Source organism: Diceros bicornis, chromosome 18 (assembly GCF_020826845.1).
Source record: "Diceros bicornis minor isolate mBicDic1 chromosome 18, mDicBic1.mat.cur, whole genome shotgun sequence".
In the NCBI taxonomy this organism is placed as follows: domain Eukaryota; kingdom Metazoa; phylum Chordata; class Mammalia; order Perissodactyla; family Rhinocerotidae; genus Diceros; species Diceros bicornis.
Window position 1 is genome coordinate 21,078,769 of NC_080757.1, and position 16,573 is coordinate 21,095,341.

Here is a 16,573-nt window from a genome sequence, read left to right on the forward strand (position 1 = left end):
TGTCCCAAGGTGGGAACACCCTAAGCACCCCACAGATGGCAAGAAGCCTGCCAGTATCCCAAGAAATTAGTAAAGTATCAATCTGAATGTGCCACACTTTATAGGCCCCCTAGTCTCCCACCTTCTTGGACCAAGTCCTCTGCAGTGTTAACTCCATGCTCTATGAGCTTCTGGCAGTCATCTAGTGGTTTAATGGTCTCCTGTTCAATGGTATCCACCTCTTGCAAAAGGGTCACCAATCGCTCATCCAGGAGCTTCCCAAGAGTTCCCTTTAAATCATTAAAATGCTGTTTGAGGACATCTCTTGTCTGTGATGCACTCTCTTGGATCTGAAAAGAAATAACATAAAAATTCGGAATCTCTCGAAAAGGCTAGTCCACAGGCATCACCCATAACCTCAAGGCACTACACAACCACCATCTTCCATTTACTGATAAACCAAATGTGATTCATTCACACAAACTTGCACAATTGCACAGACTTGGGCTTCAGGGGAGACAACCAGCTCAAACCATGGTTCCATCACTTACAAACTACGTCAATTTGGTCAAGTTAATTAAGCATTTCCTTGTTTGTCAAATGAATATAATAATGCTTACCTCATGAAGGTGCTGTGAGGATTAAATAAAAATACTCTATGTAGTGCACCTGGTAAAATAACTGGCACACTGTTGTTCTCAATAAATAAATGTTAGGAAGTATTACTATCTGCACAAGGTAGTTCTTGGCAATGGTACGTTTCAGTACAAAACCATTTTAAATTAGGAGGGTATTAAAATCCATTTTACTAAAAAGAAGTAAAAAAATGGTTGATCAGAAAGCCATAATACAAAAAAAATCACCTCATGGATAAAATGCCCTCATTATGCTAAAAGAAAACTAAGAATTTATTTAAAATCCAAACAGGCTCATAAGAGGCAGAGAATGTTCATGAAAAACACTCCTCTGGGACAATGACTTAATTATTTTTGAGTCATGGTCCTCTTTTCAAATCTCAATGAGAGGTTTATAGACCTTTCCAGAAAAATGCATACTCCATACCCTAACTGATTCAATTTCAGAGGTGACAAATTCCCTCAGATCCCAACCATGGCTAGCCTGGAGCAGTAATTCTGAAACTTGGTTTGCAGAAGAATCCTGTAGGCTACCTGTCATAATTCAGATTGTAGGGCTCCATCCCAGACCTACAGATCCAGAAGCTTGGGGGAGAGGCTGGAGGAGTGTATAGATGGAGTTCTCACTTTTCACAAGCACACCTGATTCTGCAGCCCACACTTTGAGAAACACTGACCTCAGGTCCACAGAGCCCAGATTAAGAATTGCTGTTCAGGGAGATATGAGAGGAGAATCTCTACATCTCACACATATTTTGAAAAAAAAATGAGTTGTGTATACAGACACCAGTTTTTTTTTTTTTTCTTAAAGAATAGAGACAACACACAATTCACTGTCTCTCATTTAACAGGGAAATTCTGGGCCGACCCCGTGGCTTAGCGATTAAGTTCACATGCTCCGATACCGGCGGCCTGGGCCCAGATCCCGAGCTCGCACCGACGCACTGCTTCTCCGGCCATGCTGAGGCCGTGTCCCACATACAGCAACTAGAAGGATGTGCAACTATGACATACAACTATCTACTGGGGCTTTGGGGGAAAAAATAAATACATACATACATACATACATACATACATAAATAAATAAATAAATAAATAAATAAATAAATAAAATTATTAACAGGGAAATTCTTACTATAGCCAAACACTCAGTTGAATTAAAGCAAACATATACTTGACTTTGCAGATATTATCATATTAGTTTCAAATGACATATTATGTTTACTACCCTAACCCTTTTGCTAACTTATCTTAGCAACAGTGTTTGAAGTCCAAGAAAAATCCAGCAAGAAAGAATACAGTTGGCACTCCCTATCTGTGTGTTCCGCATACTCGGACTCAACCAATAGCCAATCGAAAGGCCTAGGATTGTTGCATCTGTTTGGAACATGCACAGACTTTTTCTTTTGTCATTAGTCCCTAAACAATACGGTACAACAACTACTTACCTGGCATGTACATTGTATTAGGTATTGTAAGTAATCTAGAGATGATTAAAAGTATACGGGAGGATGCGCATAGATCATATGCAAATACTACACCATTTTATATAAGGGCCTTGAGCATCTGTGGATTTTGGTATCTGCAGGAGTCCTGGAACCAATCCCCCGTGGATACAGAGGGACAACCGTATATCACAATATGGATAAAGCACAATATTTCAACAGTTAATAGAGAAATTTAGAAAGTTTTCTATTTATTCTCTAATACTAAATTTAAAAAGCAGAGTACAAAATTGTTTTCCAGAAATGTTCACAACCAAGGTAAAAACAAAATGTCCATGCCCAAGGACTACAAAGAAATACAGAAGAAAAAAAAAGGAACAGTTTGATTGGCTGGGGTGGGCAGATCATGGAAACAATTTTTTCCCCTTTTGACACTGATGTAAGTTACAATGGTGTGTGTGCAGTAAGTAAAAGAATTCCTCAAATCATCAAGAAAAAGAGAAATCCTAATTTAAGTTCAATTGTTAACTAATCTCCGTAAAGTTACTAAGTTTCATAGAAACAACCCAAATCGAAGTTTTAAAAAAAAGAGGCCATACTCAAAATGTACTTGATTTGGCTCATCACTCAACTGTGGGATCCTTGAGAATCAGGCCCTAACATACATAGCACCTGGCAGATAAACGTTGTTGAATAAAACTGAAGTTATTCGTGTGTATTTTTAAGACCTTTTTAAAGGAACCAGGGAGGGAACGCCCTGTGATTCTGATACATCATCACCTGGAATATTGTTAGAAATGCAGACTCTCAGGCCCCACCCAGAAGTACTAAACCAGAACCTGCATTTTTAACAAGATCCCCAGGTGATTCATACAGACCTTACAGATGCCAGAATAAATGAAGACAACGTGTCAGAGCACTATAATACAGCTCACACCCCTACCACCAAGAGGAAATTCTGCAGTTGAGCACTGCTATACCACTGAGGTCCTGTCTCCCTCTTTAACGGATACAGCACACACAGGAAGTGCATCGGTTAGGTAAAGTCAATTTCCTGTTTAGAAAGAATTCAAAAGCTCCTTCAGCTGTTGCAGAGCCTGACTACGTTTTGTTTTTGTTTCAGAACCTCAGGAAAAAAAGGAAGTAAATGAAGACAAGGCAGCGAGAGGGCCAGGGAAGGGAGCATCCATTTCCAAATCCACCTCCTGTACTTTCATTATAAATCTGGTCCCTTTTGTTCAGAGAATCCCAACCACTGCTGTTTCAAACTTGAAACTACCTTGGCATCATTTTCTTCTCCCTGAAATAGTTCAACTTAAAGACTCAGTCACCTTTAATTCAATCATGTGACTAATCAAGTTCATTTGCTTGGCTTTATGAACTAATTTAAAAATGCAGACTTTACTGCTGAGTGAATTTCTTCATATCTGATGTGGTACCATGGTCCAATATGTTTACTGTTAGCTCACTAAATCTTCACAACTCTGAGAGGTGGGTTTGTATTGTTTATGTTGAAGAAAGTAAAGCTCAAAGAAGTCAAATAACTTCCCCAAGGCTTCACGGTGCCAGACACAGTCTGACTCCAAGGACCACGGTCTTTCCACTGCACCAAGCTGTTTAGTACTTACAGATCCCATTTTAAAGAGTTCCCAGGTAAACCTGTAATTATGTATTGACTGAAGACACTTCCTGCTGTTAATGTGTGTTTCTCGTCCTTGCATAAAGAATCTTGCCAGAGCCAGCCCTGATGGCCTAGCGGTTACAGTTCGGCGCACTCTGCTTCGGTGACCCGGGTTGGGTTCCCAGGTGCGGAACTGGTCTGTCAGTACCCATGCTGGGGCGGTGGCTCACATAGAAGAACTAGAAGGACTTACAACTAGAAAATACAACTGTGGGGACTGGCCTGGTGGCACAAGCTCGGTTAAGTGTGCGTGCTCCCGCTGCGGTGGCCCGGGGTTCGCCGGTTCGGATCCTGGGCGCGCACCAATGCACCACTTGTCAGGCCATGCTGTGGCAGGCGTCCCATAAAAAGTGGAGGAAGATGGGCACGGATGTTAGCCCAGGGCCAGTCTTCCTCAGCAAAAAAAGGAGGATTGGCAGATGTTAGCTCAGGGCCGATCTTCCTCACAAAAAAAGAAAATACAACTGTGTACTCGGGCTTTGGAGAGGAGAAAAATAAAGAGAGAGAGGAAGATTGGCAACAGATGTTAGCTCAGAGCGAATCTTTCAAAAAAAGAAAGAAAAAGAATCCAGTGGTAGACAACCATGCAGTCCCAATGCTACCTAGCCATTCTAAGGCAAAAAAACTGTAATGGTTTGTAACAAAGTAGATTTAAGAAGAATACAAATGATACACAACTCAAAGTCTCAAAAATGAAACTGTAATATACATTGTTTATACTGATTGATAATATTCCAAACCAATTTTCCAGTAAAACCTCTACTGCAACAGACCATTAAAACTTATTTACAGGGGCTGGCCCAGTGGCGCAAGCGGTTAAGTGCTCGCACTCCACTGCGGCGGCCTGGGGTTCGCCGGTTTGGATCCCCGGCGCGCATCGATGCACTGCTTGTTAAGCCATGCTGTGGCGCTGTCCCACATAAAGTGGAAGACGATGGGCACGAATGTTAGCCCAGGGCCAGTCTTCCTCAGCAAAAAAGAGGATTGGCATCGGATGTTAGCTCAGGGCTGGTCTTCCTCACCAAAAAAAAACCCAAAAATCTTTATTTACAAAGTTTCCACTGCAGTTGAATCAAATCCCAAAGCAACTGTATTTTCAAAGTTTTAACATGAGGATGAGTTCAGAAAATGCCAAAAAGTCATCAAGTTTATACACCAATACTAAGCCATGCAAAAGCCTAGTAAATACATACTTCACAGCCCTCCAAGACAACAGTGACTAATACATTTTCCTCGAGAGTTTAGCTACTAAAAAGTCATAAAACCTATGTAGAATCTGATTTAGGACATCTCTGGTCTTAAGTGGCAATATATAGTTGCTATATCAATATAATATAACATAATGTAATATAGCATGTATGTATATTTCAGGACATTAAGTAACTAGAATCTTTTCTATCTCCTCTAAAACATGTATTTTCATGACTTTATAGAAGAAAAGAATTGTTATCCTCCAAGTTTAATCTGAGAATTTATTTTCCCAATTGTTTTGTTAGTAGGAAACTAAAACTATCTTAAAATTAGAGACTGGCTTTAAACGCAATTAGCTTACAGGAACATAGTGATTAAAAATAAAAGACAAAGAAAAGATATAAAATAGTCAACTGAAATTGAAGAAGCTAACCAAAATGTTTCTTCTCAGTTCATACGAAATGTACTACATTAGCTATTTGCCTTTGCACTGACACCAAGACATTAATCATTTAAAAAAAATAATGATGATGGCAATAATAACAATACAGCAGCAGCTATCATCCACTGAACACCTACTATATGCCAGGTACTTACACCCATGGTCTAATTTAAACTCTACCACAACCCTATGAAGAAAGCATCTGTATGGGGCCGGCGCAGTGGTTAAGTGCGCGCGCTGCGCTTCGGCGGCCCGGGGTTCCCCGGTTCAGATCCCGGGCGCGCACCAATGCACTGCTTGGCAAGCCATGCTGTGGCGGCGTCCCATATAAAGTGGAGGAAGATGGGCACAGATGTTAGCCCAGGGCCAATCTTCCTCGGCAAAAAGAGGAGGATTGGCATCGGATGTTAGCTCAGGGCTGATCTTCCTCACACACATACACACACAAAACGCATCTGTAAATGAGTAATGTATAGGAGTCAGATGAACTTGCCAATATCACAAAGTTAGTAAAGCGGCAGAGAATTTGAACTGTCTGACCCATACAGACTCACAAGCACTGCTACATTTCCTTCTTGTCTCTCTTACACTTAGACTTTTTTTTCTTAATGCTTATTCGAACTTTCAAAAAGAAAATCTTTACTATATGATTTGGTAGTCTGTTACATTAGTGGCCCCCACTGAACCACAAACCATACCTCCTGGTACTTATAACCTTATACAGTCCTCTCCCCTAGAACATAGGCTGGGCCTGTGACTAGCAATGTAGTCAAATGTGCATACGTACAGAATGGAATTGATGCTGTGCCAGTTCCAGGCTTCAGCCTTAAAAAGACTTGGCAACTTCTGCTTTTGCACTTTTACGGGTCCTGAGCTACCATGTAAGAAGTATGGCTCTCTTTCAGGAGAAAGTAAGTAGAAGGGGGAAAAAAGTGGGAGGGGTGGGAGGAACAGAGGGAGGGAGGAAGGGAGAGAGACTGGCATCGAGGCCCAGTCATGCCAGCATTCCAACTGAGTCCTGCTACCACAAAGGCTCCAAACAGGTACGTGAACGTTCTAGCTTGAACATTCCAGCCTTAGCTGCCAGCTGACTGCAATTAAATGAGTACTGCCAGCAAAATCAGGAGAACTGTCCAACTGAGCCCCAGTCAATCCCCAGAATAGGAAGCAAATAAAATGATTGCTTTTTAAGCCATTACACTTTGGCATAGTTTATTATGTAGCAACGAATAACCAAATCATATGATAAAACAAATGTTTAATTCTTGACTATCTGCATTAATGAAGAGAATGCATATAATCAAGACCACAGACAATCTAAAAAGAATGTCTGCAAAATTACACCCACAACATTCATAAAGGCACTCATTCAATATTTACTGAGGTCTAGTATGTGCCAGGAACTGGGGCTATAAAGATGAATAAGGCACAGTCCTGACCTCAAAAAACTGTCATTCTGGTAAAGGAGATAGTTACATGCACACGTAACTATAATAAAATGTATTAAGTTCTTATTTAAGTGGGACATCCACAAACGGCCATCAGAGCTCAAAAAGGGCATTCTGCTGGGAAAGAGAGTAGGGGACATTTAATGAGTAAGTTGCCAGTTGGAGAAACAGGGGAACGTCACCTTGAACAACAATCATATTTAGTGGTATTATCACTATGGCTAATATTTACTAAGCACTTTGTATGTTCCCGGCATTGTGCTAAGCATTTTAAATACGTCTTTTTTGTGTGTGTGTGTGAGGAAGATCAGCCCTGAGCTAACATCTGTGCTAATCCTCCTCTTTTTGCTGAGGAAGACCGGCTCTAAGCTAACATCTATTGCCAATCCTCCTCCTTTCTTCCCCCAGGGCCTCAGTAGATAGTAGCATGTCATAGTTGCACATCCTTCCAGCTGCTGCATGTGGGACGTTGCCTCAGCATGGCCAGAGAAGCGGTGCGTCGGTGCGCGCCCGGGATCCGAACCCAGGCCGCCAGTAGCGGAGCGCGCGCACTTAACCACTAAGCCAAGGGGCCGGCCCACATTTTTCATTTTAAATCCCACATTGGCCAAGTAAAGCAGGTACTATCCTTATCCTCATTGTACAGATAAGGAAAGGGAGGTTCAGGAAAGCTAAGTTTCTCAAGGTCTCATGGCTAATAGGGGCAAGTGCTAACAAAGTAAAATAACTGCAAATATAAGCAATCCATTGATACCCCTCAATAATCAAAGCCTGTCCTACATTTGTTTGGCTTTTTAGATCACAAATTAGGCATATTATTTACCAGGTTTATAGTAATAAGAATAGTTCTTCTCTATCAAAATTATACATACAATTTACACTGAAAATAAAATCTACACAGAGAAAAACTGGGCACCTCTGTGACGCTCACGCACTTTTTAATTAACCTTATTGATTTTAACATTGATTCAGAATGCTTGTTTCAATTCCCATCTATATTTTTCTATATTTCAAGTGAGTTTTGACTGAACAAGCAGCTTTCAGAGTGTCATGTTTAAAGACAATTTGTGAAAAGATTTATTTGAGAAAAGATGACTGAAAAGCCAATGTAAATATGTGGTCTTTTGCACATAAATATATGTGCAGCTTTTTTTTTCTTGGTTGTTGATTATTTAGTTTTGCTTCTAGAGCTTTGTTTCCAGTATTTTGGTATACCTAAGTCAATACATGTCACCTGGCCACCAACAAATGCTACAGAAGTACCTATGCAATAGACTCTGTTCACCTCTACATTAAAAATTAGACTGATATGGGAAAATTTTCATAATAACTACTTATGATATAATGCTAACCAAAAGAAAAAAATGGATACGAAGTTGCATATACAGTAGTCTCTCAATTTTGCAAAATAATATGTCTAGAAAGATACACCATAATGTTAACAGTGGTTGTCGTAAGTAGTAGAATTATGGGTTATCTTAAAATTATTTCATCTGTTCTTGGTTTTCCCCAGCTCTAGATTTAACCTTTTCTTAGGACACTACAATAGGGACATTGTAAGTACTACTGCAGTAACAAATTATTTTCAAACAGATTTTTGGACTGTTTTGAAAATGGGTAACAGAAGGGGAAGTGGGAGATAAAAGAAGCAATAATAGCTTTCTTTTCTTTGCAGAGCTACTAAGACTTCCTGCCCTGGTTTTCTGAAATAACTTTTTTTTTTTCCCCGCTGAGTTCTATATCTGTCCCAGTTTTTAACTAGTACGCTATGTGTTTTCAAATCCTGTGGAAATAATGATCTATGGAGAACCTGTTATTGTACATTAGTTTTAATCTTGAGGATAAACCACAGCAATTTATGACGACACAACTATGGTTTAGATTAAACTACAGAAATCAGTAGAGAGCTGATGAAGTGGTAATGGTATACTCTAAGGCAGTGTGCCTCACTTTTTAATGTGCACACATATCACACCTGGCGATCTTGTTAAAGTACAGATTATGATTCAGTAGGTCTGGGTGGGGCCTGATTCCTGCATTCTTCACAAGCTCTCAGGTCATGACTGCTGTGGTCATAGACCACACTTGTAGTAGCAAGGCTCAGAGGGACACCCCTGGCCAGAGTCCTCACCAAACAGTATCTTAATTAGGTACCAGGATCTGGCCCTTTCCTCTGAAGAGCAGGGTCTTGCTTTTGTCAATGCCCCGAGAGACACAGAATCACGTTAACTAAGCATGTGAAAGCCAACACACTCATTTTATAGAGTGAACTATAACTGTACAGACTAGAATACTGGTATTTCTCACTGTAGGCACCTCCAGTACGTCAAACTAATCCCCCTTTGAGAACGTACAAAGACAGAGTTTCTGGACCTGCGAAGCTTAAGGACTAGACTCCGGACAGTGGCAATGTCATCAAGGTAGTGTCACTCTGTGAGGTAGTGCCAGCTGACATCGCTACGTGACATCTTGATCTGCTATCTCCACTTATCTCCACTTATGACAAGTAGGAAAGCCAACCATAGAAATAAACAAGGGATGAAAAACACAATGGAAGTGAAATCTAAAAACGAATACACAAGAATTTGGGTTTTTCCTATTTGTTTCATTTTTAGGGGTAATAGTCTAACGATCAGCCACCAAAGGAAAAAATAAATCCCTGAGGGCAGCGTTCTGTTTCCCTGACCGCAGTATTTCTAGGACCCAGAGTATCTCTGACCCACGGGAGGCAGGCACCCAATAAATATTTATTGAGTGAATGAACAAACGAGTATTTAAGGAGAGTGGGAGTTAATTTCTTTGGTATTTACATCTTAGTACAAAGGATTCCAGGGAGCTATAGAGAACTATTCTTAACGATTTCAACAGCAGTTAGGCCAGGCTAGTAAACATTAGACTTGAACTTATTCAAACAGTAAGAGTTACAGACTACCCTTGCATTCCTACACAGAACTTCCTTTTCTCTGAAGACAAGGGGTAGGGCCTAAACTTAACCACAAGAGGAGAACCTGCCACATGCTGGCAGTTGTTTTTGACAGAATAACTTAAAAGATTTTTACTTTTCTTCCTGCTAGACTTTCATAGACATGATTTCTTTAATACGAAACAAATTTCATGAGAGATTTTTAAAGGGTAAGAAACAAAAGCAAAGATAAAAAGTATGCCAGGACTTCTTGAAAAGGTTAAACAAAGAGTTACCATACGACCCAGCAATTCCTAAGTGTATACTAAAAGAAATGAAAATGTGTCCACACAAAAACTTGTAGTTGTATATGAACGTTCATAGCAACATTATTCACAATAGCCGAAAAGTAAAAATAACCCAAACGTCTATCAATCAATGAATGGATAAATGTGGTACATCCATACAATGAATATTTTTCAGCCATAAAAAGGACTGAAGTACTGATACATGCTAGCACATGGATGAACCTCGAAAACACTATACTAAGTCAAAGAAGCCAGTCACGAGGGGCCACGTATTGTATGATTCCATTTCTATGAAATGTCCCAGAACAGGCAAATCCAAACAGAGAAACAAAGTAGTTTGGTGGTTGCCAAAGGCTGGTGGAGGGACAGTTAATGGGTATGGGATTTCTTTTTGGGGTGATGAAAATGTTCTGGAATTAGACAGTGGTGATGGTTGCACAACTTTGTGCATATACTAAAAACTGCTGAATTGTACATTTTAAGGCATGAATTTTATGGTATGTAAATTATATCAATAAAAAAACCATACGCCAAAAGGAAATAAAATCAGCAAGTAAAAAATATATACAAAGGGGAGCATCCCTTCCTCTCTGCTCTTCTCCTCCATCCCCCAAGCAAAACCTTTGACTAAAAAGCCATCTATTTTATGTAGTTATTCTGAAAATGACTGGAGTCCTAAAAATATCCTAACCACCAAACAAAAGCAGCTGCTTATTTTGATAACATGTTTGTAACACAGACCTTCCTTAAAATCCAAGTTGACAGAGGCCTTATTCTACAAATCCAAACGTGTACAATCCACTAGCTTCGAGGAGAGACGCCGTTGTAACTGGCACCGGCGCAAAACACATTCTGGTTCACAAAAGAGAACTCCACTATTACTCAGTCTAGTCAGAAGGCAATATCATCAGGAACCTAAACTGTGATGGATGTTCTCTTAGTGTTTTCTGTCTCAACCCCAAGACAACGGGCCTCGAAAGCAAAACAAAAACCCATACTCAACTACACTAAATTATAGGAAAGTATGTATTTAAATTAGTGGATATAGTGGCCGGCCCGGTGGCGCAAGCGGTTAAGTGCACGCGCTCCGCTGCGGCAGCACGGAGTTCGCCGGTTCAGATCCCAGGCAAGCACCAACGCACCGCTTGTCAAGCCATGCTGCGGCGGCGTCCCATATAAAGTGGAGGAAGATGGGCACGGATGTTAGCCCAGGGCCAGTCTTCCTCAGCAAAGAAGGAGGAGGATTGGCAGATGTTAGCAGTTAGCACAGGGCTGATCTCTTTACAAAAAAATAAAATAAATTACTGGATATAAAATTTAAAAGAATATAGTCTGGGAAACTGAATACTAAATCATTCAAAATGGGATCATAATACATTTTTTAATGCATTCAATATCACACAAGAAATTAATAAGCACTACTCCCAAGTGCTGAGCTCATTCATTTAGTCTCAACTCTGCTGCGTCTTAATTGCTGATGCAGTTAAACAATAGTCCTGCTCATATATAAGATACCTTAACTGGCTGGAACATTAGTCATACATGAAATACTTTAATTTCTTTTAAAACAATGTCCTAGATTTAGAACCTCTATTTCAAAATAGCAGAAGGCATAATGCAGACATTTTCAAACGGAAATCAAGAGAAATGCATTGGAAGGCCTTGAAAAGCATTCACCAAATCAGGATAACCTTAACTAGATTTCGCTCCTTTTTGCTACTAAACTACAAATGATACCTGGCCTACACCAGCTCTACTAGGATTTTAAAATACATAAAACCTGAAGCATGGTGAGTACTCTTAATGATGAGAATATCCAAAGGCACTGTTATCACAGCACTATTCTACCAGCTGTACATTTTCAGATTCTATGCAGCATGGGAGTTACGAGGATGATGATATAGATTAATATCAAGTGTGATGTACAGAACCGCCCCCCACTCCCTCAAAGGTTGAATGGATTCCCAATCACACAAATGATTCCACTCAGATGGAATCCCACTCACTCAAAAAGCATTTATTAAGCACCTGTGTTAACAGTAGCTTGAGGATTTTCTGTCCTATTACACATTGACAGTGGGTTATATCTTTTTCTGTATACGTTCCAGAGTGAAGAGAAACCACGTGGCTTTCCTATATCTTTGATAGCCATTGTCCCCATGGAATAGATAACTGCTGTCACTTAAAAGTATATTTAGCGTCTCCTTTCAGCACTCCTCTCTTTAAATCTTTTTCCATTTCCCTACACCTTTGTATTCCATCGCTCAACTATTTCATTCTCCTTCTTTTGCCCTTCCAACACAGCTTCACCTCCAATTCTACACCATCCAGAATGGGGTTATGCTAAATGTTTTTTTTTACTGTATTCAAGATCATATGAGATATTAAGTACTATTTTCAGGCATTAATCCCATTCATTTAATGTTAACTCTACTGCTTCTCTCTTTATTCCTCCCCTTCCAATACCCATCTTGCCTCCACCTTCAGGTCTCCCCAAGTCACTGCCCCACATTTTCCTCAGCTTTCCAAAGTCAATCTCCATCACCACAGTACGTCTTCCCAAAGAATCTCCACCTCCCCCAACTCTCGTCAGTTACCACTACCCTCTGTGACGCCCCGAGATTGTGCTCCGGTCCCTCACTCTCCCCCACCTCGGACCCCACCCCCAGCCCCATTACCGTCCCACAGTTTAGGGAACGCCCCTCACACTCTCCCGCGATCCCCCAAACTTGTCCCTTCTCCTTAAACCCTCCCCCCAGCACCCACCTCCCCATTCCCAGACCCAGCTACGTCTCCCTGCACCTCAGAGCCTCTTCCCTTCTCCCTTCGGAGTTTTCGGACACTCCCACCCCTCGGAGCCCTCCTTGCCTCGCCCACCCGCCGGGCACCCGGCGCCCTCCCCGGGGCCCACAGCGCCCCTCCGGGCGCGGCCCTCCGACCTGCCTCCGCGCCTCCCGCAGCCCCTGCAGCCTCTGGCCCAGCTCCCGCCGGTAGCTCTGCGCCGCCTCCACGTTCTCGCGGGCCTCCTGCAGCAGCAGCTCGGGCTCCAGCTCCATCGCCCCCTCGTCCGGCCGCGCGGCCGGCGGCTGCGGGCGCGGCTCCCGACTGTCCCGGGCGCCGCCGAGCGGCCCGGCGCGGACACGCGCAGGCGGAAGCGCCGCCCCGCCCCGCCCCATGGCGGCCTTGATTGACAGCAGCGCGAGACCGGCGTCCGGATGCCAGCGGCCCCCGCCCGGCAGGCCCGCAGCCTCGGCCCTGCTCCCGCGCAGCGTCTGGCCCGAAGGGCTTGCTCGGGAGTCGCGTGGAGTCAGGGAAAGATTAATAACTACACCTCGCGAAGTGCTTCCCACGTCTTAGCTCATTCTAGCCCCACTACCAGTCCTCCTTGCTTCTCCATTTCACAGAGGAGGAAACTGAGGGACAGAGAGGGGAATCAACTTGCTCAAGCCGTCGGAATTTCAACCCAGATGTCTCCTACTCCTAAGTCGTCACTGTCCTCCCTCCCTAGTAAAGGAGCAAGCCTGCAGCGGCAGGTATTTTAGGAGGTTACTATGAACCAGGCACCACGCTCCGAGTGATCAGGACAAGGGCCCTACCTCCCCGAAGCTCGAGGTCTAATGAGGGAGTCAAGACGGAGGCCTACGCAATGCCCAGCGGTAGGTGCAGCAATCCTGGCAAAAGTTCAAGACGGGTGTTAGCAAACTTTTTCTGTAAGGGCCAGACAGTAAAAATTTGGAGCTTGGCGGGCCATAAGGTCTCTGTTGCAACATAGTAAATGGGCATGACCGTGTGCAAATAAAACTTTATGGACACATATTTGAATTTCACATCGTTTTTGCATGTCAGCAAATATTCTTTGCATCTTTTTTCAACTATTTAAAAAGGTAAAAGTCATTCTTCTTCCCTGGGCCATACAAAAACAGGTGGTGGGTCAGATTTGGCCCTGGGCCATAGTTTGCTGACCTCTGGCCAAGGATGTTAGAGCTGAAAGTTGCCTCAGCCAGGAAACAGCCAAACTGATTTGCTCAAGGTTACACAACGAATCTGTACTAGAGGCTAGATCTCACTTTTCCTGGACCAGACTAAAGCTCTTTCTACCACATTGTTTTGTGCTAAGTAAATGACACTTGGAACTAGAAAAGTTTAGAAAAGGAAGCCCTTCTAGAGAAAATGGGAAATTAGCTTTATCCTGAAGATAAGGTAGCCAGGCTCTTAGTAAATACTCTGTAAATATCTGCTGACTGAATCAAGGTATTATTAACTAAACAAAAAGGAGTGAGGGAACGCACCATGGGTAGGACAAAACTAAGTGGGGAAGGGTATAAGGACTTGGAGATGGAACATTAAGTGGATTGTTTAAGAAAGAAGGAACCTAATCACTTTGACTGGAGAGGTAGGACTGAATAATATATTGCGAGATGAAGTTAAGAGTAAGGGCCATGCAGTTCAAGTTAAGAAGCTTTGACTTTAATGAATAGACATTAAAGGTTTTTGCACGTGCAGTGACATTTGCAAAACAGTGTTTTAAGAAGGTAAATGAGAGGGCCAGCCCGTGGCTTAGCGGTTAAATATGCGTGCTCCACTGCCGGTGGCCCGGGTTCAGATCCCGGGCGTGCACCGACGCACCGCTTGTCTGGCCATGCTGAGGCCATGTCCCACATACAGCAACTAGAAGGATGTGCAGCTATGACATACAACTATCTACTGGGGCTTCGGGAGAAAAATAAATAAAATTATTAAAAAAAAAAAGAAGATAAATGAGAGAGGTGGGACTTGAGTCTGTCTTAAGATAAGGTAGGAGCACCTGCCCCGTGGCCCAGTGGTTCAAGTTCTGCACACTCCCCTTTGGCAGCCCAGGTTCGCAGGTTTGGATTCCAGGTGCAGACCTAATCCACTCACCAGCCATGCTGTGGAGGCGACCCTCATATAAAGTAGAGGGAGATTGGCACAGATGTTAGCTCAGGGTGAATCTTCCTCAGCAAAAAAAAAAGTAGGGCATGGCATAGAGTAACAAATATATATTGTCAATAAATATTCTCAATAAATATTTGTTCAGTGAAATGAATACACATAGGAGGGGGGTAAATAAGGAAAAACCATATGGCATTAGTCCAGGTATGATATGACAGAGGCTTGAATTAGGATGTGGGCCTTTACAGAGGTTTGACAGTGAAAGCAAGAGATAAGATCGTCAAGTGGTTCAAGGGAATAGGAGGATTTAGGCACAGACTGAATCAGTAAAAAAGCGGGATTTATTAAATGTTCTTGAACATAGTATGTTCTGTGTCCTCTCTAAAGCTAATTGAATAGAATTGGATCCCACCCCAGAGGGTTTTACTACATGAAATTTAAAAAATTAAAAGGAAAACTTCCATAAAGCCAAGACACTAACCTTAGTCTCATTCAAGTTTATTTCCTTGAGCTACTAACTGATGAGAGGCAGGAAATATATATCTAATACAACCACACTATACCAAAAAATACAAAGAAAACTGAAGAAAATCTTGTGAAACTACTTCCCCCAGGCTTAAATTTTTGGATGCTTTAACTTGAGAGCACATTCCTGAAGAGTAAGAACTCTGGTTGATAACAGAGAGGAAGATTGATCTAGAGGTGGCAATGACAGAAGCCAGCAGGCCATCAGACAGGGTTTTACAGAGTTGTTATCTCCATGGTATCATGTTGGTCTAGAATTGACTTTTCAAGTGTACTCACAGGTGAGCAGATTCAGGGGGACAGACTCCTCATGCTAATAAGAAACAAACAAAGCAACTTGCTAATTTATTTATTTACAATAAGAATAGAATTGCTGCAAAAATTGCAACAGCTGGAAAATCAAGTTGTAACCAGAGAGTTGTTTAATAAACATGGATTAAATCCAGAATACTTTGGTCATCTGGTCAGCAAAGACTTCCTCTCTCCTCTCTCCAACCTCTTTTCAGAAAGCTCCTAACTATACTGAGCACATACTGACAATTTTTTGCTCTCTGACTCCCTTTTTTGCACACAATACTATTATTATTTAGAATCAACTGGCTACAACTAAGTAAATCTTAGGACCTACTTTTTGAATAGCAACTCATACAAAGAAGTACCAGCAACCAAAAATAATTAAGAGATAATACTAAGGGCCAGCCCAGTGGCTTAGCGGTTAAGTGCGCGCGCTCCGCTACTGGCAGCCCCGGTTTGGATCCCGGGCGCGCACCAACGCACCACTTTTCTGGCCATGCTGAGGCCGCATCCCACATACAGCAACTAGAAGGATGTGCAACTATGACATACAACTATCTACCGGGGCTTTGGGGGGAAAAAAAAAAAGGAGGCGGATTGGCAATAGATGTTAGCTCAGAGCTGGTCTTCCTCAGCAAAAAAGAGGAGGATTAGCACAGATGTTAGCTCAGGCGTGATCTTCCTCACAAAAAAAAAAAAAAAGAGAGATAACACTAACCTTGACTTGTGCCTCTTAAAAATTTTTATTAATGCCATATATTTTTTTAATTTTGAAAACTCAAATTTACAGAAATCTCAAACTTACAGAGAAG

General features: G+C 42.0%; 1 protein-coding gene across 1 annotated transcript in view; it reads right to left on the reverse strand.

Annotated features, from left to right (window-relative positions):
- The window catches only part of CRLF3 (cytokine receptor like factor 3), a 45,362-nt gene extending 32,239 nt beyond the window's left edge, over positions 1-13,123 (reverse strand). The window contains exons 1-2 of the mRNA XM_058560325.1: positions 12,971-13,123; positions 122-329 (exon numbers count right to left, since the gene is read on the reverse strand). Of these exons, the coding sequence (XP_058416308.1) occupies positions 122-329; positions 12,971-13,087 (325 nt within the window). The 5' untranslated portion in view covers positions 13,088-13,123. The remainder of the gene's footprint in view (positions 1-121; positions 330-12,970) is intronic.
- Between the last annotated feature and the right edge of the window lie 3,450 nt (positions 13,124-16,573).